The 23,616-nt window shown below is 56.2% G+C and overlaps 1 protein-coding gene across 3 annotated transcripts in view; it reads right to left on the bottom strand.

Annotated features, from left to right (window-relative positions):
• The window catches only part of TMPRSS2 (transmembrane serine protease 2), a 36,096-nt gene extending 12,753 nt beyond the window's left edge, over window positions 1–23,343 (bottom strand). Inside the window, exons 1-6 of one of the 3 annotated variants that reach the window (XM_023238709.2) lie at window positions 23,185–23,343; window positions 14,137–14,207; window positions 11,710–11,932; window positions 6,796–6,882; window positions 6,008–6,127; window positions 580–706 (exon numbers count right to left, since the gene is read on the bottom strand). In XM_023238709.2, coding sequence (XP_023094477.2) covers window positions 580–706; window positions 6,008–6,127; window positions 6,796–6,882; window positions 11,710–11,932; window positions 14,137–14,151 — 572 coding nt within the window. In that variant the 5' untranslated portion in view covers window positions 14,152–14,207; window positions 23,185–23,343. Of the gene's footprint in view, window positions 1–579; window positions 707–6,007; window positions 6,128–6,795; window positions 6,883–11,709; window positions 11,933–14,136; window positions 14,208–21,708; window positions 22,852–23,010; window positions 23,076–23,184 lie in introns of those variants that run through there. The other 2 variants (XM_023238710.2, XM_023238711.2) reach the window with 2 other exon arrangements.
• Between the last annotated feature and the right edge of the window lie 273 nt (window positions 23,344–23,616).

Genomic DNA, 23,616 nt, shown 5'->3' with positions numbered 1-23,616 from the left:
CCTTTCCCCGTGTGGCCAGACGGCTGCCCTGCACGCCAAGGGACACCCTGGGGAGCCCCTGGCTGGGAGCCCCAGGGAGGGTCCCTCCTGCCTCTCCCCCCATCCCTGTGGCCACAGGCAGGACTGAATTCTCTTCCACGGCAATCTGATGCCACCTGTCCCCCATTCAAAGGCTCAGTGCGTCCCCCAAGCATGTATGCAGTGACGTCTGCACATCTGTGCCCTCTGACCTCCCCCAGCCCCCCGCCCCCCCCCTCCCCCAGCCAGGGAGGCCTGAGGAGGTGAGGCCTCAGTACTCCTTAAGAGCTCCTTGAGAAAAGGAGTCCCCGGCCGGCATCCTGGACCTCGGTGACCTTGACCGTGGGTGGGAGCGGACGGGGAACCGGGAGTGGATGGAGGTCCAGGAGGCGGCAGGGCTGGGGGGTAGTGAGTCTTGCTCACCAGGTGCAGGGGACGGGGGCAGGGGGATGCGGTGGGCACCTGCTGGCTTCCCTGACCAGCTCTGGGAAGGAGCCAGAGGCCCCTCCGGGGAGGGCGGAGAGAATCTTCCCTCCGCTTCTGCGGTGGGGCCGTACTCACCGGTAGCCCATGTCCTGGCACGCGGCCCTTCCGTAGCCCTCGCTCCAGTCATCCTGACACACGGGGTGCCACGACTTCCTCTGGGACGAATACACCTGGAGGATGAAGTTCGGTCCGTAGAGGCGCACTGCAGCGAAGGAGACGCTCCGTGAGATTCTGGGGGCCGTCCCGACGCCACTCGAGCCCCCCCCCGCCCCCACACAAAGGCTCAGAGGCGGCGACACGAGGGGTCCCGTCCCCACGGCACTGACCGCGCACCCCTTCTCGGCTCTAAAGTGCTCTTTACCCCCAAAGCACTGGCAGCGGGTGTTCAGACAAGAGCCGGAAGGCAGGAGAACGTAAGCGACCGTGGACGGATGAATGGACACAAGGTGGCCCATCTACGCCACGGAGTGTCATCGGCCCTGAAAGGAGGCCCACGCAGGCCCATGCGCTGTATGAAAGGCCCAGAGTGGGGCATCCAGAGCAACACTCGGTGGATTAGTGGTTGCGGGGGACCCTGGGGTGGGGGGAGGGGCTGAACGTAGAAAAGCCGCTGAACTGTATGTTCTCAGGGATGAATTCTATGGTACGTGCGCCATATCTTGATAAAGCGAGTATTTAAAAATAAATGAAAAAGATAAAGGGTTTTTTTTTTTAAAACAAAAAGGTCTTTTTTTTCAGTTTTATTTATTTATTTTGAGAGAGAGAGACAGAGACAGAGAGAGTGGGTGGGGAGGGGCAGAGAGAGGGTTATCCCAAGCAGGCTCCGAGCATCAGCGCAGAGCCCGATTCGGGGCGCGAACTCACAAACTGTGAGATCCGTGACCTGAGCTGAAACCAAGAGTCGGACGCTTAACTGACTGAGCCCCCCAGGCGCCCCCAGAAATGATCTTTAAACAATCATTTTGAACAACAGATCGACCATTCTTGCCCAACACCCCGGATCCTGGCAGAGCACCAGAGACATGCCACACCCCCCTGGTGCAAGGTTCTGCCTCTGAATTCAGTCACACTTCGCCCAAATGACCTCAGTGCTTCTGTTTAAGGAAATGAAACACCTTAGACGTCGTCTAAACCTCTCTCTATGCCAGTGACTTCTCCCTCCCTAGGGGTAACCACAATCCAGAATTCCGAGAACGTTCCATGTGTGAGCGGCTGGATCAGGAGGGGCACAGCCACAGAGCGGGTCCCGCCCATATGGCTTGAGGATTAACTGGTGTCACATATTCATACAAATGACCTTGAAAACGGCATGCCTTGAAGGAGGGCAGGCTGCTAAACGCTGTGTGACGTACGACGTTCACTGATGCACAAAAGCATGTGAGCCCATGCTCTGAGCTCCGGGGGGAATCTATGTGACTTAACATATAAAATGAAGACCTGATTATCGCAGACCTCATTCTTGCCCCACTTCTGTGGCCCCAACTCAGTGGACGTTCTGGCTCATTCCCTGTGGCGTGACCAGCCGCGGTCTGATAATTTCCTAATGCTTCCTGGATGGGTGATCCCCATGCGCCACGTGGGAGCTAGCCACGAGCTCCCTGAGGTGGCTAAACAAACCGTGGTCCATCCAGGCAATGGAACATCATTCAGTGCTAAAAAGAAACGAGCTATCAAGCCAGGAAAAGCCGGGGAGGAAACTGAAATGCGTATCACCAGGTGACAGAGGCCGTTCTGAAGAGGCTACAAACTGTATGATTCCGACCATAGGACGTTCTGGAAAAGGCACAACTATGGAGTGGTTGCAGGGGTTGGGGGAGGGAGGGATGAACGGGCAGAGCACAGAGGATTTTCAAAGCAGTGAGGATACTCTGTATGATACTGTACCGGTGGGTACGTGTCATTGCACATTTGTTCTAACCCGCTGTCCAAATGCAAACACGTCACACGTTTGTCCACAATGCCAAGTGTGAACTAAGGACTTGCGTTAATAATGACATACTAATAATTGGCTCATCAATTGAAATGAAAGTCCCATACACTGTGTGCAGGGCAGGGGGCCCTGGGGCGCCTGGGTGGCTCCGTCGGTTAAGCGTCTGACTTTGGCTCAGGTCATGATCTCACGGCTCGTGGGTTCGAGCCCCAGGTCCAGCTCTGTGTTGACAGCTCAGAGCCTAGAGCCTGCTTCGGATTCTGTGTCTCCCCCTCTCTCTGCCCCTCCCCTGCTCTCTCTCTCTCTCAAAAATAAACATGAAACAAAATTAAAAATAATTCCAAAATTAAAATAAAACTGACACTGTGGCATAGCAGACAGTGAAGGAGACGTTTCCTTTTTGGTTTGTGGTAATTTTAGGGATTTTTTTTTTTCCTTCCATCTCGTGTCTCTGCAGTCAAATGCTCACTAGGACAGGTGATGGGGATTAAGGAGGGTACTTGTCATGACGAGCACGGGGCGATGTATGCAACTATCAAATCACTCTCCTGTATACCTGAAACGAATATTACACTGTATGTGAACTAACTGAAGTTTAAATAAACACTTAGACAAATGTTAACTAGGAGAACACGACAGCTGACGCCCCAGAGAGCTGGAAACGGTCCCGAGCTCAAGTTCTTTTCTTTCTTTTTTTAAGTATCAGGAACTTCTCGGTTTTACTGAGGTATAGAGGACAGATAACAATTGTACATACTTACGGGGTACGACCTGGTGTTTTGAGACGTGTGTACCCCGGGAACCGGCTGCCACAATCAAGCGCACCCACCACCTCGCACAGATCCAGCTTTCTTTTCTTTCCTTTCTCCTGCGGTGAGAACACCTAAGGTCTCCCCTCTCAGCCGCTCTCAAGTGCGCAGAACAGGACGGTAACTGGGTCACCTCGAGTGGTTCTCCAGTTTCTCTGGCGACATTTAATGGCCACAGAAACCAGGGCGACGGATGTAGAAAGCGGATTAGCATTAACAATACGCATACGTTCGATATATATATTCAAGAATACACGCACCCCCGGAAAAAGAACGCTCTCTGCGCGCACTTGAACGTTTTCAACTGGACGGGCGATATTCTTTAATGTCAGAAGATGTGCATTTTGTTGAAAATAATGTCCGCTCCACAAGGTGGACAAACTGCAAGCACATCAAATGTGTGTTCTGATCCGACGCAGAAGACACGCACGATGTCACGGTCACCTGTTTTGCTTTATATAAATAATCAATGTGGAAATTAAATAATCCCAAGTTAAGGTGGGTCTATCCAATTACAAAATCTGACCCAGCGATCTTGCTTCTGGAGGTATTTCCTACCAATATTCTCCTGTGCCTGGAACATGCACGTTGGGTCCCCCAGAAGAGGCTTCCCAAGGCATGTCTACACCCAGGAGCACGGAGTGTGTGGCTGAGGGAAAGCGAGGGCTCACGTCCCAATCAGAAATGGTCCCAGGATGTGTCATCAAGGCCCGTGCAGTCAGCGAGGCAGTGACCACTGGGAGGTGAGGACAATACAAAATATACACACACGTATTTGCTTTTTCACCTAAAAACTATCCGGAAGAGAAGGGAGAGATGCCTATCTGCTGCCCTTGAGAGAGAAACGTGATTGGCTGGTGGATGGGCACATGACCGTGCGCGCGTGCTCGTGTGCGTGCAGGGTAGGGGAGGTTGAGTTTTCCCCGCGCATCCTTGGGTACTTCCTGATTTTGATCTGCCCGGGTACATTAGCTCAACGTGTTGTAGGAAACAGACACAACGTAAACATTAAGAAGACAGGGAGGAAGAGGAACTTGAACAATTCGTCTTGCTAGAGTTCAGCGTTGCCCATGTGCGCCCGCCCATGCGTATGAAAACACCATGCTCTGAATCGCAACGCCCCTTACTTAGGAAAATGGCGACAAATATGTCACCAACACATGCTCTTCACCACGCTCTGAATCGCAACGCCCCTTACTTAGGAAAATGGCGACAAATATGTCACCAACACACGGGCAAGGCGGTGTGTTGAAAGTTTAACGAGCTGGGGCGGGGGGGGGGGGGGTCACTGCCAAGTGCAAACGCTCTCCGGGATACCGGCAAGGCTGTGCTGTGGGGGCTCACGGACCGAGGTGTGGGCCATGGACACAGGCTGCCCCAGGGCCACACAGAGCCGGCGCCCAGGGCCCAGCCTTCCCCACTGGGGGGTCCCACCAGCCGGGGCCAGCGGCGTGTCCTGCACAGGTGCCGTGACCTGGCTCAGAGGACATGCAGGAAAGCTGTCTTCACCCTGGAAGGCCCAGGAGAAGAAAGGGGACCCACATCCTCAGCTCCTGTGTTTAAATGTTTTTATGTTTATTTTTTTGAGAGAGGGAGAGACAGAGCGCAAGCAGGGGCGCGCGGCAGAGAGAGAGAGAGGGAGACACAGAAGCCGAAGCGGGCTCCAGGCTCCGAGCTGTCAGCACAGAGCCCGCCGCGGGGCTCGAACTCATGAACCGTGCGATCATGACCTGAGCCGAAGCCTGACGCTCAACTGACTGAGGCCCCCAAGCGCCCCTAGTCTGCCCCATGTTTAAATGAAACCCTCGGGAGTTAGGAGAAACTGGACAGGAGAGGAGTAAAGCCGCTCCTGAAATTTCTGGCGATGCCCCTGACGCTACAATTCCGAAATTTCTGTTTGCTTAAAAACAAGTGGTTGTCATATAAACGTGTCAGAGCGTGCGGCAGGACCCAGGGCGCGGGGACATAGCATCACAGCGCCACGGCCGTGGTCCCCGCGTGCCTGGGTCACACTGCCTAACATGTTCCGCCGGAGGACCGCAACGTAAAAGCTTTTCAAGACAAATAAGCCAGCTCCAGCCAGGGGTGGAGCTCAGTTACCGGCACCTTAGACGATGCTTCGTTCCTCCATCTCCGCCCACCCAGGCCACACGGGCACGGCCGGGAAACAACCAGCCTGCGTGCTGTCCCCTCGGCCGGTGCCGGACTGAGGTCAGACTCACTCTGCCGGTGGCTGTCGGTGGATGCAGCACCGCTCCCGCTCAGGCCCCATCTCCGATTACAGCCACGCCACCACCCTTGAAATCACTTGCAACAATCGACAGAAAATACCGAAAGCAAAGCCAGGTGCCCGCTCTGTGATGATAGACACACGTGATTCCAAAGGCGAGCCGGCTTTGAAAGTACATACTGCGCCCCCCCATCTCCACGTTAAATACTTCGCTCCTGCAGTGGCTGCGAGGTGACGCCCCGGGCCAGCTGGGGGCGCCCCGTCACAGTGACCCAGCCCTGCAGTCCCCCTCTGTCCCCGCTGTGTGCTGCTGGGCCAGGAGCACACCCTCTCTGAGCCTGGGTCCTCATCTGCGGTCAGACCAAAGGTACAGCCTCCAGGTAGCGGTTCAGTGACCTCCCGGGTGGCCGTGCCGGACACAGGCCTGGCCATCTTGCCTAGGATGGGGCCGCGGTCTCTGCGGTGGACACCAGGAGCCGGGGCACCCCGGGCAGAGCGGTCGCGTCCCCAGGCGCACGCAGTCCTGCGACTTACCGCATCGGTTCTCGTCCTCCCCGCTGGGGCAGTGCAGGACCCCGTCACACCAGTGAGAGGGGCTGACGCAGGTTCCCGAGGACCCGCACTCGATCCCGGACACCAAGCACTTGTTCTCCACTTGCAGAGAGACGGGAGGGAGACCCAGTCAGCTGGGGACACCAGGAAAACCCCACGCACCCACCGCGAGCGCCAACGTCCACTCTCGGAGCCCCAAGCGGCACGAGAGAAGAGCACGTCCCCCCTTTGTCTTAATAAGGAGCAGATGCGTCCTTGACCCCATCATCTACCAAAGGAAACAGGGCTGGCCGTCAGAGGCAGGGGGGGCCCTGGTGCATCACTTCCAGGGGGGCGGGGAGGGGCTCCCAGCCTTGGGCTTGGACAGCACCCCCCGCCTTCCTCAGGTGACCTCTGGATCCGTAAATGCCCTGAGTCCCCTGCCCCGGGCGGACGGAAAGGCCGGGCTGTGGTTAAAGAGCTGCTGCAGGTAAGACCCGCCCCAGCGCGTAGCAGGTGATGCTGCACAGAGATCCAGGGGACAGGTGGCCCCGGGGCGGCAGCTAGCGCCCCAGAGCACCGCGTAAACCCACCGTGGTCAGTACTCCACCAACAGCATGGGATTCCCGCGACCCACGGGGTAGGAGGAAGTGGGAAAGTGACTCCTAACAACGGGGACCGTGAGATTGGAGGAGGAGGATGAGGATTCTGCGTCCCCGTCACCGAACAGAAACAACGAGCCCCACCCCTGGAGAGCGGGACACCCCACAAGGATGCCCCCCTGCACTTACTGAACTTCCAGAGCAGGACGGCGGCCAGCACGGCTCCCGCCAGGACGGCCCCCAGGGTGAAGGTGATACACAGCACTTTCTTCGCCTCTGGGGAAAGGGGGGTGGGCACACCATGTGGTTACAGAATTTCTTAGAAGGCACACTCTCACATCTCACCACTCTCACATCTCGCTTGTATAGTACAGCATATCATGAGATAATAACTTTGTTTAAGTTTATTTATGTATTTGGAGAGAGAAAGCCACAAGTGGGGGAGGGGCGGAGAGAGAGGGAGAGAGAGGGTCCCAAGCAGGCTCCACACGGTCAGCAGAGTCGGGACTCGAACCCCCAAACTAGAAGATGGTGACCTGAGCCACAGTCAGATGCCCAACCGACTGAGCCGCCCAGGCGCCCCATGATAACTTTTTATACACTCAAAAATGAGGCTTTTAATTTTAAGAACGCATCCTGGGAGGTCTCAACCTCTTCCGCGCACTCAATGTTATGCGTTTTAGGGCACAAAAGCAAAACAGGAAGCCATGATACGAAGTAACATATACTTATGTTAAGCTCTTTTTAAAAAAAGTATCATCTTAAAATAGTCCCATAAGTGATTAATGTAAAAAATTGCCCCAAAGAGGGAAAATGCCTTGTTTTAGTAATTACAAGTATAGGCGCACCTGGGTGGCTGAGTCGGTTAAGCGTCTAACTTCGACTCAGGTCATGATCTCGCGGTTTGTGAGTTCGAGCCCCGCGTCAGGCTCTGTGCTGACAGCTCAGAGCCTGAAGTCTGCTTCGGATTCTCTGTCTCCCTCTCTCTGTGCCCCTCCCCTGCTTGCACACTTTCTTTCTCTCTCTCAAAAAATAAATATTTTAAAAAATTAAAAAAAAAAATACAAGCGTAAGATAGCAGTAATAATGTCCCCAAACTATCACCTCCCTGGCGCTGGTGTTCAAGGTAGAATAAATTGTCTTACTCAAGGCAGGTTAGCGAATGGATGCCGCAGACCCACAGCGTCCCGTTCGACAGCCACCAGCCACACGTGGCTGTTCGCCCTTCAGTTACGTATCATTAGGGGTATTAAACAGTTCCGTAAATTCAAATGCTCAACAGACATGGGGCCGGGGGCTGCTGTACAGAAAGGGCGGGTGTAGAACATTCCCATCACTGCGGAACGTTCCATCGGGCCGTGCTGACATCAGCCTTTTGGTTGGAGGAGGAGCACTGAGCTCACATCTCAGCTACGAATAAAGTCATTTGCAGAGGGTCATCAGCGCTCTCTAGTCAAAACAAAACGAGGGGCCCCTTGTTGGTCAGAGTGTAAGCCAAGGTTCAGAGGGCAGGGCCAGACAGGGCACACCCAATAATTAGTGGCTCCGGGGTGGGGGGTGGGGAGCAGAGGGTAGAGAGAGAGGCTGAGGGCAGGGAGGCGGAGAGGGCATTCAACAGACCCTCCGACCCCCTCTGTTTATAGGACACCTGGGTGTCCCGGAGGGTGGGGGAGGCCCGGGAACCCCACCTGTACACGGCTGTGCTTCTGGAAGTCACCCGGGGCTAGAGTTCAACTTCTGGAGTCAGGTGGACTAGGGCGGACCCATCTGTTTGGGCTCAAAGCCACGCCTCTCATCTTGTTATCAAGTTCTTAGGAATCACCAGGGAGCCTGCTAACCTGCGTTCCTGGCCTCGATCACCAGGAATTCGGATTCCACTGGGGGCGGGGAGGCATGAATTTGCAATTCTAACAGGCTCACAGGGGAGGCGGAGGCTACTGGTCTGAGGAGAGCCCTGAAGTTACCAGAACTGGGCAGGGCGGAGAGGCAGAGGACGCTCACAGGGGAAATTCCAAATGGCCAGTTTGACCCGTTAGCCAAGGACAGTTTCTCGCTTCAGGGAGCTTCCCTGTATGCTGTTTGATCTAGGATAAAATAACGTGCCCGGTGAGCTAGAAGCTATTAAGTATTCTGAACCTCTCAAGGGGCAGAGGGCAACCTGCCCCCCTCTCACTAGGAGCAGGTGCGCAGCGGGACCCCCCATCCCACCTTCGCTGGACAGGCATCCTGCAGTCAGCGTCTGCTCGGTCCAGACCTGACTCGGGGCTGGTTTGCAACCGTGCTACTATTGGGTTTAATTACAACTCACTGCCCATGCCCCTTTGTCGTTATCGATTCGGTCTGCCGTTGATTCGGCCCGCCGTTGATTCGGCCCTAGCGAGCCCAGCACCAAGCATCTGCATCACTGACCGTTGGCCTCGATTCCTCCAAAACCCAGTCTTTAAGCAGTGCACGCACTGGGACGCAGCGTGAAACATTTAGGACCGTTGCTACGGCAAATAGATGCATTATGTCCCCAAGTGGCCCTTGCACTCCTGAACCTGTGCCATTTGAGGGCGCTGAAACTTCCGTTCTCTCCTGTGATGACGGCCAGGCCACTCTACGTTTGTCAAAACCCACAGGACGCACAAGGGAAAGACTGTGATCCTAATGTAAAACTATGGACTTTAATGACAATGTATCCACATTGGTTCATCGATTGTAACGAGCGAGGCCCGCTAGCTACGGCAAGATGAGGGGACAGACTTGGGGGTAAGAGGGGTAAGAGGGACTGCGCCCTGCTGTTGGGTAAGCCTAAAAACTACTCTCAAAAACTGTCTGCTAATTAAAAAAAACATTTCCAAGGCCGAACATTAGACTTATCAAATGTCCGTTGCGTCTGTAGAAGTCAATTAAAAAGGTCTTAAACATAGACAGGTAGGTTCACTCAGCTCGTTTTGAGTTTAAAGGGCAGTTTTGTAATGCAAAGTCACACATGTAGGCTCCTGTTCTTCCCTTATAAAGTCACTGATAAGGACTGTACAGATTCCTGTCCAATTGCCTGTCATCACCAGGTTTCCCCCCAGAACAGTGGAAATGTGGGTGTCAGGCGAGTGGGCTCCCCTGGTCTGCCTGCCCTTTCAAGGTGCTGACCTCAAGAGGGGACCCTTGGTTTCTGATCACCACCCCCTTTTTTCTGGGAGGCAGGTACCACTGTCAGGAGTTCCCTAGCCGTCTACACCCTGGCTTCCTTCCAACCACCATGGTGAACTAAGACCGGGGCTTCTGGGCGTGGCTCTACTGACATCTTGGCGGGGTCTTCCGTGGCGGGGGGCTGTCATGGGCACCACAGGGGTTCAGCGGCATCCCTGGCACCTGCCAGTCACAGCCTCTGCCCAGTGTCCCTGGGGGTCAAAATCAGCCCCGATTAAGAACCACGGGTCTCAACCTCCCCAACTACCACCAGAAAGACATCAGTGCAGAGGCGGGCATTTCCTTGATCCGAGAGGAACCAGGGGAGGGAAAGAGGGAACCGTATAGGAAAGGAGAAGGGGTAATTGAGGAGGAGGACTGAAGGGTAGGAGATGTGGGAATAAAAAGGAGTAGAGGTTGGGGCGCCCGGGGGGCCCAGCCGGTGAAGCGTGTGACTTTGGCCCAGGTCACGATCTCATGGCTTGAGTTCGAGCCCCGCGTCGGGCTCTGTGCCGACAGCTTCCGATTCTGTGTCTCCCTCTCTCTCTGCCCCTCCCCCGCTCGCACTCTGTCTCTGTCTCTCAACAATTGGCATTAAAAAAAAAAAAGTAGAGGTTGACGAGAGGAGGAAGGAACAAGAACCCTTTGCGAAGGGTGGGGGAAGCAGACGGAAGCGTCGGGGCGGAATTAAGGGTGACGGCGCTGGTTGAGGGCTACAGGGGTCCAGAGACGTGCACACGGAGCCTCGAGCAGCACAGGCCACGAGGACTCACTTCTGTGCTTTGTGATGCGCTGCGGGGGCAGGCGGAAATCCACTTTATTGTTAATCTTTGACCGGACAAGCTGTGTGTACATGCGTGCTTGCAAAACAAAAACCCCGTCGACAAAAATGCGAATTGTTGCGTCGCTAATACCAGTCAGTACTTGTTTACCTGCTCTACACCTGCTCTGCTGTGGATCCTTTTTAATTTTACTTTATTTTTTTTTAAATGTGTACTTTAAAAACATTTTTTAAGGTTTAGTTTATTTTTGAGATTTATATATATATATATATATATATATATATGTATAGAGAGAGGCAGAGCACGAGCAGGGGAGGGGCAGAGAGAGAGAGAGACACAATCCGAAGTGGGCTCCAGGCTCTGAGCTGTCAGCACGGAGCCCGACGCGGGGCTCGAACCCACGAGCCGTGAGATCGTGACCTGAGTCGAAGTCGGACGCTTAACCGACGGAGCCACCCAGGCGCCCCTGTGTTTATTTATTTGGAGACAGAGAGTGTGTGTGAGCAGGGGAGGGGCAGAGAAAGAGGGAGAGAGAGAGAGAGAGAGGGAATCCCAAGAAGGCTCCGCGTTCGATCCCATAAACTGTGAGATCAGGACCTGAGCCCAAATCAGAGTCGGCCGGTTAACAGACTGAGCCACCCAGCACCCCGCCCCCGCCCCCGCCCCCCCTCCACGAGATCGTTAAAGCCACGAGATACGTCCGTGTGGCAACCACACCAGCCACCTCGTTCGCTGAGCACAAAGGCCTTGTCCCGCGTCTCAAACACGACTCGCCGTTCCAGGGAACCGCACCACAAAGACAGGGTGGGTGGTGACTCCCGTGGCCTAGTTCACCATTCATTCCACACGACCCAGCGACGGGCCCGACAGGCAAGAGCAGGACAGGGAGGCCCTGCGTGCAGACAAGGCTGCGACAGGAGGGTTAAGGAAAGTGAAGAGAGGGCTTTGAGGCCAGAAGGGCAGTGACAGCGAGGGAGAGGGGAGCCCCGGCAGACAGAGGATGGTTAGCGACAGAGCCACCGGAAAAGACAGGCCCCAGCGCCTGGATTGTTGTAGGAAGCAGACGGAGGACGGTTAGCGACAGAGCCACCGGAGAAGACAGGCCCCAGCGTCTGGATTGTTGTAGGAAGTAAATGCAAAGGGGTCCTACTTGAGGTGCACACTGTCCCCGACGGGGACTTGGGCTGCGTGTGGCTGCTGGGCGTGGAAGCGTGCGTCAGCACCCTCGGCGCGTACTGGGGCACTGCGGGTGGGTAGTAGGGAGCCGGATACACCGAGTAGGCGCCGGGGACCACGGCGGGCCGCGGGGGGTACAGGCCTTCAGGCTGGTATCCATGGTTTTCGTAGAAAGGTCCGACACCTGGCGGGGGCCCCTGGACAATGAAGAAGAAGATGAATCACATAAAACCCCAATTGCCCTAAAGGTTACACGCCCACCCGCGGTCCTCAGACGAGGTGCTGATAAGGCTGCTGCAGACTCCTGTCGGGCCAAACACGGAACTCACCTGCAGTAAGGACTAGCCAGAACTTCCAGCTGGTTGTCAACGGTTTTGTATTTGCTCACTAGTCACTTTTTGAAGTAAAGAGCGAGTTAACGGTCAACACCGCAATTTAGTGAAGAAGAAAATATGAATTAAAGACAAAACGTGCAGGAGTCTGGGAATGGGTCAATACCCAATCCCAGGGAAGGAGATTCTCAGGGGAACAGTACCGGCTGTATCTGAGCGGCAGCCAGGCACCTGCATGCACGACCTCCTGGAAGCCTGACCAGACCCCCCGAGGATGGTGCAGGGATGACTGACGGACGCGCCCATTTTGCGGAGACGAACGTGAATGATGGAGGCTGAGAAATTTACCTAAGGGTCCACATTAGACATGCTATTCTAAAAGTTCTTTTTCTATCTCCTCTTCTCTTACAGAGACGTGTCACCGTTTACTAACGGACATTTAAATAGCTTGTGGATGGGGGCTGTGGGCACGCACGTCCGCAGGGAGCCTGAGGGGTTCTGTCGCCCCGAGAGCAACCGCTGGGTCTCAGCGCACAGGGTGTGCAAGGGGCTACCCCAACCCGAGCTTTTTTTCCGTCTCCCTCCATCTTCTCCGAATGCCCTTCTCTTCTCCCTCTGCCTAAACGCCGCCTTCTCCCGGCTGCCCCTTCAAGACCCCGCCTGGACCCCCACCGTGTCCTCTGTTTCCGTCCTCCTTAATCGCCCACCGGCTGGGCCACGCTGGGAGGCCACGCGTGCCCCCCAGCCTTCTTCCCACTGATTCATTTCTTCCGTTTCTTGTGGACCATGGTCTCCGACAGGACTGGTATTCCGAGCAGAGGAGGCACCACACTTAGCATTTTAAGCGGGGCCTCCAGGGAAGCGAGATTATACAGCAATGCACCAAAGGCGGGCTCTCAGGGTTCACCTCTGCTTAATAACTCACTGACGCTCTCCTTCAGAAGTTCAAAGACTGTAACTCTGAGCCAGAGCAGTGCACAGAAGGGGAAACAGTGTAATCTGTAATCTAAATGGGGCACCAGAGGCAAAAAAAAAAAAAAAGCACACGTGTTTGGTCTCTATCGGAAGCATCTAAGAACATGCTGTCCCACCCAGGGAAGGTTGTAGCAGGCACAGTGGCCTGTCCCCACAGAGTCTTGTGCAGCGGATAGGAAGTTTTAAATGGATCCAGTGACTAGCTACCGGCAATGGCTAAAGGGGAAAAAGCGTAAAGATCTATTCTCCAGATAGAAGATACGGGAAATGTCTGTTATGACACACAGCTGCCCTGAACGCATGCATTCCCAGGTATAAGATGAATCAGTGAGACTTGGGTGGATCCTGAGAAACTTAACAGAAACCCATGGGGAAGGGGAAGGAAAAAAAAAAAAGAGGTTAGAGAGGGAGAGACCCAAAGCATAAGAGACTCTTAAAAACTGAGAACAAACTGAGGGTTGATGGGGGGGCGGGAGGGAGGGGAAGGTGGGTGATGGGTATCGAGGAGGGCACCTGTTGGGATGAGCACTGGGTGTTGTATGGAAACCTTTTTGACAATAGAGTTCATATATTGAAAAAAAAAAAAGATAAATCAGTGAGACATAATGGGGATCAAGGATAAGGACACTGCATTAGTCTCCAGAGTTGCTGGCGGTGGGGGAGTCCAGAGAGAGGGATGGTCAGCCCAGTGCTCCATTCGGTCACAGCCTCCCCCGGTTCATCAGGACACACGGCTGCACAGGGGTCTGCTGTCCTTCCCTGGGACTGCCTCCCTCCGGGCACCCTCCTGCCCCTTTTCCTTCCACACATCCTATCCTGAAACCCCCCTGCAGGGCAGGAAGAGAAGAGGCCCCAGTGAGTAGTGCACATACCCCACAACCGCCCCACAGCTCTGGGGAGCTCTCAAGGGGTGCAGCTGCTGTGTCCGCACTCCCGCCCAGCCTCACCGAGAGAGGGCCCCGACCAGCATCCGTGGAGCACACGCATTCCCTGCGGCCAGCTCTTAAAATGCTGCCCAGCACACACCTCAGAAAACAACAGCAGGAATTAAGGGCACGAAGAAAAGGCTGGGGAGGTAATTATTAACCACTTACTGAGTTTAAAGCCATCCTGAGTTTATCAGCAGCATCAGGTAATGGTACAGATCCGGAACGTTCAAGACGACCTAGAAGACAGAATGATAAGACTGTGGTACTTCCATACCGGTGAGTTTTTTTTTTAAACTTTTTTTTTCAACGTTTATTTATTTTTTGGGGGACAGAGAGAGACAGAGCATGAACAGGGAAGGGGCAGAGAGAGAGGGAGACACAGAATCGGAAACAGGCTCCAGGCTCCGAGCCATCAGCCCAGAGCCTGACGCGGGGCTCGAACTCCTGGACCACGAGATCGTGACCTGAGCTGAAGTCGGACGCTTAACCGACTGCGCCACCCAGGCGCCCCCATACCGGTGAATTTTTAGGAGACCCGTGGGGAAAGAACCAGAAAGCTTTCTAGGTGAGAGTTAGCTCCGGAAGAAACGGCAGTTCTACCGGTTCACCTTGGCCCTCACCCTCGCCTGCCTCTTCCCCAAGCACGGGCGGAAGAAGCCTGGTGCTTGCCTGCATTAGGGTCCAAGGCCAGTGACGCTTAACACGGCTCTGGCCAGACATGCCCAGGCTGCCTCTTGCAACAGAGGATCCCGGCAATACAAGCAGGCACGAGGTGCCTCTCAGACCCTCAAGTTCAGGCAAGGTTAACGGGGGGGCAGGGACCTGGGGTCAGCTCGTGGCCATACCCCTTCCTGGAGGTATCACTGCATCAGCGCCTGAACCTCTCTGAATGTGGCACAGAAATGGGTACGGAGTCGGGCACGGTCCCGTTCCGGTGAGGATTTTTTTTTTTTTTAACGTTTACTTATTTTTGAGAGAGAGAGACAGAGGCAGAGTGTGAGCGGGGGAGGGGCAGAAAGAAAGGGAGACAGAATCCGGAATAGCGGTCAGCACAGAGCCCGACGCGGGGCTCGAACTCACAAACCGCGAGATCGTGACCTGAGCGGAAGTCGGACTGAGCCACCCAGGCCCCCCCCACCCAGTGAAGATTTCATGAGGGGGCCCAAGCAAGCAACAGCCGGCCAGGAGAGCCTCCCTCCCTCGCTCCTGCTGAGTGCCCACGGGGACGGGGTGGGGGTTGGGGGGGGTAGGTGTCCCCTGGAGAGCACGTGGTCCAGAACAGTACCCGAGGGAGGTCACACCGGACTTTCCAAATAAGCCATGTGGAATCTCCTACTTCTTAATAAACATATGTAAAAAACCCTCCATAAAACACGTCCACACGCGCCCATTACACCACCTACCACCCCAAATCCGAAAAAAAACCACTTCGGAACTGATCGTTTTGATCGTTTCTGAGGTTGGCGGTAATGAAAAGAAGGCGCTTTTGTTTGCAGAGGTTTGTGAACAGTTGTGACAGCAATTTCTAGAAACACCATCCACACGGGATGCGTTATAGTAAAGCCCCCATTCGGCCATCACTCCCTCCCTCTTGTGGGCACAGGAAGGGCTGCCCTGGGCCCCTCCCTGCTGTCTCGGAAGGGCCAAAGAACACTGCAAGAAATGGCCCTCCCAGCCCTCCACCCACGAGACCGTGCTCCCAGTGAGAAAGTTCTGGCCCTCACACGGCCCGTAAAGGGCCTGGCACACAGCAGGGGCTCAAACGGCGGCCGGCAGCACAGTGCAGTGGGTGAGCCCGTCCCCTCCGGGACCTGGGACCTGGGGCAGGTCAGCTAACGTTCCCATGCCCCAGCGTCCTCATCCACAAAAGGAGATCAGAGCAGCCCCCACTACCGGGTTGATGAGCTGTGAAACCAGTGGATACCGATGTAGCCCTCGGTGTCTGCAGCAAGGTCAGAGATGCAGACATTTCTGTTAAATAAAAGTGATTATAAAGCTGACAGATGTTGCCGCTGGGGGGCTGGGGGGCTGGGGACTGAGAGGAGGCATTTGCACACTTGCCTTGGGTACTTCTCCCCAAAGGCCAAGTCCACCCACCCCGAAACCCCAGGGGAGCGAAATGCGACACTCCAGCCCACGGTCATCACTGGACTCGTCAAACTCAAAACACACGTTAACTTGCTGTAAATGAAAATGTGAGGATGGCTTTGTAATCTTGGGAAACCTCCCTGAGCGGGTCACCATAAACAGGCACCACGTCATTTCTTTACTGTTCACGTAGAGCCAAAATACACGCGTGAGTCCATAGGGATAGCTGTGGGATTTTTTCACTTTAAAAAATCAAAAAGGGGCAACGCTGTTCTAGATACGAGGAAAGAAACCTGAGCAGTATGCACTTGGGAGGGTCCCCATGGAAGCCTCTACATGGTGTGATAATCACACATTAAAACACCTGTCCAGGGCGCCTGGGTGGCTCAGTTGGTTAAGTGTCCGACTTTCGATTTCAGCTCAGGTCATGATCTCACAGCTCATGAGTCAGAGCCCCGAGTTGGGCTCTGTATTGTCAGCTCAGAGCCTGCTTGGGATTCTCTCTCTCCCTCTCTCTCGGACTCTCTCTCTCTCTCTCTCTGGCTCTTTCTCAAAATAAATAAGTAAACTTAAAAAAAAAAATCCACCTGTCCTATGTGTGCCCCTTGAAGAACAAGGGCTCTAAGACCCAACACATACAGTGTCTCCCGCTCCCCTCTGGTCCAAGTTGGGGGAAAAAAATCACAGCACATCCCCACGGTTACTTTGCGAAGCACTCTGCCTAAGCAAACATTCTCAGCCCTCTGGTTTCCGGCTCCCCGCGCCTCTGAGCTGTCTCACCAGTTATAGGTTTGGGTGAAGTTTCAGGAAATGAAAATCTGATCCCTCTGGTGTCTTTCCCAGTTTGAGCGCCCTCTGAAAAGAATGATCACTCAACGCTCGAAATCCATGCTCCTTGTCCATTCGAGATCCCTAACAGAGAGAGACGAGGAAGCCAGGGAAGGAAGGAGCCCAGGCGGCCGCAGCCATGAATGATCCAGTAAAAGCCACAGGACCCAGAAGTCATGACAGGATAATCCTATCTCATCCAGAGATCCCACGAGCCACGCAACCTTAGAACCAGAAACACCCGGTGCGCCCAGATCAGCCTCCCCGGACTTTGGAACAGAAGACAGGAGTCACACTGCCTGTAACTTTCTCTGGCTGAAAAGAAAGGAAGGGGCAGGGTCTCACTCTGGAACTGGATCTCTAAGAAGCCCCGCCCGGGAGGCCACACGGGGGCGGGTTCACCTTCAAAACCGGCACGTGTAGAAAAAAGGTTACGTGTCACAAAAACACACAACAAACCAAACCAAACACAGACCCTTACGCATTTCCACAGCAAAGCAAATCTCTTCAACTGGTTTTTGAGCCGAGCAAGACAGCCTAGATGGGGAGAGACGTGGTTTCTCACACATCCTTTCCTATCATTTAAAGGACACAGATGCTTGTCCTCGATTCCGGCAAGCCAGCCATAACGAAGCACTTTTCTCTTTAAGTGACAAAAGAGCAGATGTGTGACCAAGCTCCTAGCCCCTCCTTGTCCCCGGCCAGCTCCCCACGCCGGCACCGAAAGGTCCGCTTGAGTCACACAACACGACACGGTGGTTTCGGTCACTCGGGGCTCTCTTTGCAGAGAGCTGGGTCACCCCGAGCACCTGCCCGGCCACTGCTTGGCAGGACCGTGCCGTGGAGTCCTGCCTGCACCCCGTGACATGACGAAGCTGTTTCCAAGCGATAAATTTCTTCTTTGGAAATCTCAGAAAGCATTTGCTTTCTGAGGCCCCCCTTCCTTGACCCCTGTACCCCTTTCTTCAAACTTCGAAGCGAGCAACACCAACAGACACTCCTTATCCAATGAACAAATGATCAAGGACAGCCCCTTTATGCCTCAACCACTGCGTCAAATCACAAGTGTCGTTATAGGGCGCCTGGGTGGCTCAGTCGGTTAAGCGTCCGACTCTTGGTTTCGGCTCAGGTCCTGATCGCGCGGTTCGTGAGTTCGAGCCCCGCATCTGACAGCGCAGAACCCATTTGGGATTCTCTCTCTCTCTCTCTCTCTCTCTCTCTCTGCCTCTCCTCTGCTCATGCTCTCTCTCTCTCAAAATAAATAAATAAACTTAAAAAAATGTTTAACCCCCCCCTCCCCAAATCCAAAGCACTGTTAGATGCAAATTATCGGACAGTGGTGGGTTTAAGTAGCAAGTCAACATGAACGAGTATAAGACAATCGGACAAAAGGCCTACGCGGTGATTCACACAGGAACAGTGCAGGCACACAGAGGCAGAGTCATCACCTCAAGAGAGGTTCTGCCCGCATCCTCCAAGTTTCTTTTTCTATGAATGCCTCATTGTCCCGGTTGAGATTACAAACTTTTTAGGGCAGGAATTGGGTCGGGTCCCTTTTTTTCTTTCTGTCTTTTTTCTTACAGCTAAGCTTTGTTAGCTTACTAGCATACAAGAAAGCGTTCCGATATTTCTTGAGTTCCAGAGGCCAAAGGAGTAAGACGGAATCTGAGGGACAGAGCAAGCCGCAAAGTCTGCACCTGGACGAGACAAAACCAGCCTCCAAGGTGAGGACGTGGATGACCTCACGGGCCCAGGTGCACAAGACTGAGTGCACACCTAATGTGACAGGCCGGCTGGGGAGGCGTCCGGGTCCCTGCAGGAGAGAGGAGTCCCGAGACGTGCAAAGGCCCCGGCTAGGGTTGAAGACCTTGCCCAAGTCTATCTGTGGAATGGGATAATAAGGTAATAGGGTTGTTTCGAGGACCAAGTGTGTCCGTTTCCAACACCGTGGCCAACACACGCTAGGCACTGAACAATCACATCGTGACAGCAGCTAAGATCTGTTTGCCTGTAGCGAAGGGACTGTCATGTGCGAGAGACATTCAGTTTAGTCTGTGTAAATCCAAAGGACGCAGCCAGGATCAAAGCGGTCAGCGGTATCAGAAAGGCAGGTGTAACCCGATCCCGGGAAACCAAATTTCCAACAGTGAGGAAGTTTAAATAGTCAACTAGTTGCCTTGGAGAGAACAGAGTTCCTCAAACGGAAGCATGTTTGATCTGAGACTGGCAGGTGGGCTCTCCACGCGTATTGGTCCAAGCGTATTCTAGAACGGTGCTGAGCTTTGACTGGGGGGGGGGGGGGGACGGGGACGATGAAGTCTTATTGCCTGAGGTCAGACACCCGAAGAATGACCCAGCACCCCTGGAAAACAGGCCCCACGTCCCCAGAGTTCAGATCAAGGGTTGAAATGAGCTCAGGTGTGGGGTCCTGCCAGGACGGCCCCTCGCAGAGCAGTGACCTTGAGGGACTCCGATGCTGGGTCTCCTGCCTCATACACCAATAAGTGGTCATGAGGCCCAGGCCACGTCTCCTTCCAGCTCAGCTCTCGCTTGACGATATTTCTCTGTCGAATGTCCGCTGGACGCCGCGGCCTCCTGCCGGTTTCCCCCGAGCCCCCAATCTCTCCCGCCATCGCACAAGCTTCCAGAATGTCGCTACTGCACATGGTGCCCTCGAAACGTCCTGTGCTCCCTTACCACACCCCTGCACCCTCATACAGTGGGGACGCCCACGGCTGAGCTCTGTCCACACCAACAAAATGCCCTGAGTTTCTACCCAGCAAGCCCTGTCCTCCTCCTCCTGGACTCGCCTCTACGAGCATGTCTTTGGGCCACCTTCCCTCTTCAAAGTTCACACCGTTCACAGTCCACATGACTGCCCTCACTCCCACCGGAAAATCGGCGTCTGCCTTTCTCCCCCGATGCCTCTAAGGCTGCCCGTGACCGTGACATTTCCATACGTGCTGGTGCCTCTGCTCCCAACCACCGTGCAGTGGCCGGGACAGACCGAGTCCCTGGCCGGCTCTTCTCCTTCCTGACGGCCAGCTTTGCCCCTACGGCGTCCCCCTCAAACTGCCTGTATGACCAGCCAAGCCCTTTGCTACTCCCCAGGATTCCTCATGTGCTTGAGGCCAGGGTGGCCCAGAGCACAGAGGGCCCACTACCCAGGCCCTCTACCCCTGGCCCACTACCCCTGGAGACGTACAAGCCGGGCTCCCCGAGGTAGCCTTTCGGGTCCCTAGCACCAAACCAGGATGGGACTCACGGTGCTTTCCCAACTCAGGTCTCAGCGCTCAGGTATGTGATGCCCTCACACCCCATCCACAGAGGCCACCAACTCATCCTGGGAGGACCCAATGTCAGCAGGTCCCTGCAGGTGCCCCGGAAAGGTGGGGCGGGGAGGGCGAGCAAAGGCCAGCAGCTGTGAGAAGCAGGATGACCCCGGGAGATCCAGAGCAGCAGAGGAAACCAACATGGAAAAGCACTCAGACCCCGAGAGCCTCTCCAGACGCCCTTCACTGCCCTCATCAGAGGCCGTACGTAACCAAAACTGGTCACCACTAACTCGACCCTGCCAATTTTCCTATTATCAAGGCTTAGACCTGCCCCTGGCCCTCAAGCCCTGGGATTTTCTGGAGAGCTTAGGAAAGTATATTCCCAAGCTCCGCCCCGCTGTCAGTCTGATACAGCGACTGGACCCAGGACAATTACCTGGATCTCATTAGGAAGCTCTCCCAGGACCCCTGCCACAGGTTTGGGTGGAAAAGAGTGAGCCACTGGCCTGGGCTCCTGCTGTGCAATTCCGGGTAGGCCCCCAGGTATCTGGGCTTCCTTGTCTACTGCACATGTTCGCCTGAGTCTTGTCCCTCAACGTCCCAATAGCCAGGGAGTTCAGCTCTCCCCGCGGAGGAGTCCTGCACACATCTGCCTGGATTATTCTGGAAGATTCAGCACCGAGTCCAGGTGGGGCTGTGGGCAGGTGCTCCAATATTAGGATAGGGGGAACGAGCCTGGCCCCCAAGCAAGTCCCTTCCGCGTGAGGTTTCCTTGGGCCCTGCTCTCAGCTCCCTGAGCCCTTGTCCACACGGTTTCTATGACACTCCCATCTTCTAGAGGAAGGAAAGGCAGTCGCACTACCTGTCAGAGCCCTAAGGAGCCAGACAGCCTGGCTTCTTCCCCAGGTCTTCCCAGGGGTTACGGGACCCGGAGCAAGTATCTCACCTCTCTGCCTCAGTTTCCCCATAATTAAGTACGCCACAAAGAGTTTGGAATGACACCTGGCTGGAAGAGAGTGCCTCATCCAGGTTTGCCATTATTATTATAACACGAGTGCGGCCCCGTTTCCTCCTGCAATTCCGGGGACTGAGCCCAGGGCAGAGCCAGCCGCGGGTGCGAGGCCCGAGCTCCAAGCCGTGTCCGGGGCTCTGGCAACAACACAGCCTTGTTAGGAGAAGCCTGACCTTGTGAATGTTGAAGGGAAAAGTGGCTTGGCCTGACTCATCCAAGCCAAGAACAAAGGCCACACTGCTCCCGGGTTGATATTTAAAAACAAAAAACAAAAACAGAGGAAGGAGTTGAGTGACCGATCTCCAGGCAGAGGGTCTCCACTGCGGGAACGCCCCCCACCCCCCAACTCTTGGGCTGAGCGTTTGCTTGCTTGGCCGTGCCCTTTCCTGGTAACCCCAACCCCCAGTAAGGCTGCCGTGGTGGAGGGAGGCAGGCAGGCCTCACCTCTGGAAACGCTGAGAAAAGGAAGCCAGCGACTTCCTGGGGGTTCCCCCCCACCCACCCAACCTGGCCCACCAGGTCCCCTTGCCTCACCCAGCAGCGGCAGCCTGAGAGCCTGCGTCCCCAGGTTCCTGGGCCTGGGTAATCTTTGTCCCCGTTCCCAGCCCCTACCGGCCTTCAGGGGAGGCTGGCACCGGCCTCGCTTCCGGGAGAACCTCCCCCCACCTCCCAGGCTAAGTCAACAACCCTCACTTCAGGGTTCCTGAACACCTTAAAACTCCCTCCAGGCGGCCTTTGTAAGTTTCCATGACCCGGGTGAGGCTCTGTAGCTGCTAGGCCAGGAGCACAAAGGCCAGCGCCCCCCTGGGTGTGCCCATCTTAGCCCCGGAACTGCTGCGCCAGTTGGAATCTAGGGGTCCGAGGTGTCAGGGCCGAGCCCCTGGTGATGCCTGCCCACCGGGTGGACCTGCGCCTCCCAGCTATCATTTCCCTCCCAAATAAGCCACTAGGATTCCTCTTGACTGCTCCCCGCCTCCCCTGTGCGTTGGAAAGGGATTCCGGCTTTGGGATTCCAGGCCACCCGGCTGTGCCCTTGGGTGGGGGTGACCGCTTCAACACCGCTCAGGGCTCTGGGCTGGCAAATGCCCTCTGGGGTGTGGACGCACGAACTTTGGGGCCATAAGGCAATTCTTCCGCAGAGCACGTGGGGCCACGGGCAGGACGCCTGTCCACGGCCAGGCCGGTGCGCTGAGCCCCGCAGCCACTGTCCAGGTCCGGGCCTGACGGCGTGCGGTGGACCGGAGCGCCGGGGCGGCCCCGTCCTTGTCCCCGGCAGGGAGCGCGCGGCCGGGGCCAGGAGCGCTCCTCCCCGGCGGCTTCCTGCGGACCCCGGTGCCCGGGCGGCCCGGCTCTGATCCGGGCTGTGGGCCAGTCCCTCCCCGGAACGGCCGAGCCGTTCGCGCCTCGCCCGGGGGCCCTGTCCCCGCCGTCCCCGCCGCGCCGGCCTATCGCTCCCGGAATCTACAGCGAGTTTCCAGTTTCTCCCCACCTCGGGAGAGAACCAAGAAGTAGAAGGAGTTCAGGTAACACTCCGGGGCTGCAGAGATTTCCCCGAAACAAAGAAACGGATAGGCAACGCTCTGTCCTCCTCATCCCCCCAAAGGAAAAGGCGCACCCCTGGTCCCCAGCTCCGGGGCCGCAGAAGGCGGGGGGTCCTGGAGCCGGCTCTGGCCGAGGGGACCCACCCCGAGGGACCCCGAGGCACTCTCTGCTCCGACCAATGAGCCAGGGACGCGGAGCGACGTTCCCGGCCGCGCGAAGCCGGCCCCCTCCGGCCCCCACCGAGGGCGCGCTGCCCGGCCCTGCCCGGGGCGTCCCGCCGGCGGGAGGACGCACCTGCTGCGCTGGCGCTGCTCACACCTGGCCTCACCTCCAGACGCCGCCACCCAGCGCGGGGGGGGGGGGGGGAGGGGGACGCTTGGGTTGTCCCCTGGCGCCCAGATCCTTCTTTTCGCGCCTGGGACCCGCGCCCCAGACTCCGCCGGGAGACCCGGCCGGCGCGCCGCTCACCTGCGGGGCTCCCCGCCCGGCGCTCTCCGCCCCTGGCTCGTCCTCCCCTTCCTCCTCTTCCTCCGCCTCCTCGGCCTCCTGCGGAACTCGCGTCTTCCTCTGTCCGGAGTCCCCGCTTTAATCCCGGGAGGCGGTGTCGGAGCGCCCAGGGCGACACCCCTAAACGCGGTCCCGGGGCACCTCGGGCACCGGGAGGGGACTGGGCGGGGCGGCGGGAGGAGGAGTTTCTTCCCGGGAAAGCCCGGGGCGCTCTCCTGGTCCCCGCCCGCGGGGTGGACCCCTTGGAGCTCCGGCTCGGTCCCCGGAGGGTCGAGGGCGGCGTAGGGTTCTGAGAGGCGCGCCTCCCCCCCCTCGTCCCCTGGAGCGCCCCCGTTGCGAGCGCTTTGGGGCCCCGAGGTCTCGAGTTTGGGTTAAGGAGGGAACTTCTGGGGG

The sequence above is a fragment of the Felis catus genome, chromosome C2 (assembly GCF_018350175.1).
Source record: "Felis catus isolate Fca126 chromosome C2, F.catus_Fca126_mat1.0, whole genome shotgun sequence".
Classification (NCBI taxonomy): Eukaryota; Metazoa; Chordata; class Mammalia; order Carnivora; family Felidae; genus Felis; species Felis catus.
This window is presented reverse-complemented; position numbering and strand designations above follow the sequence as displayed.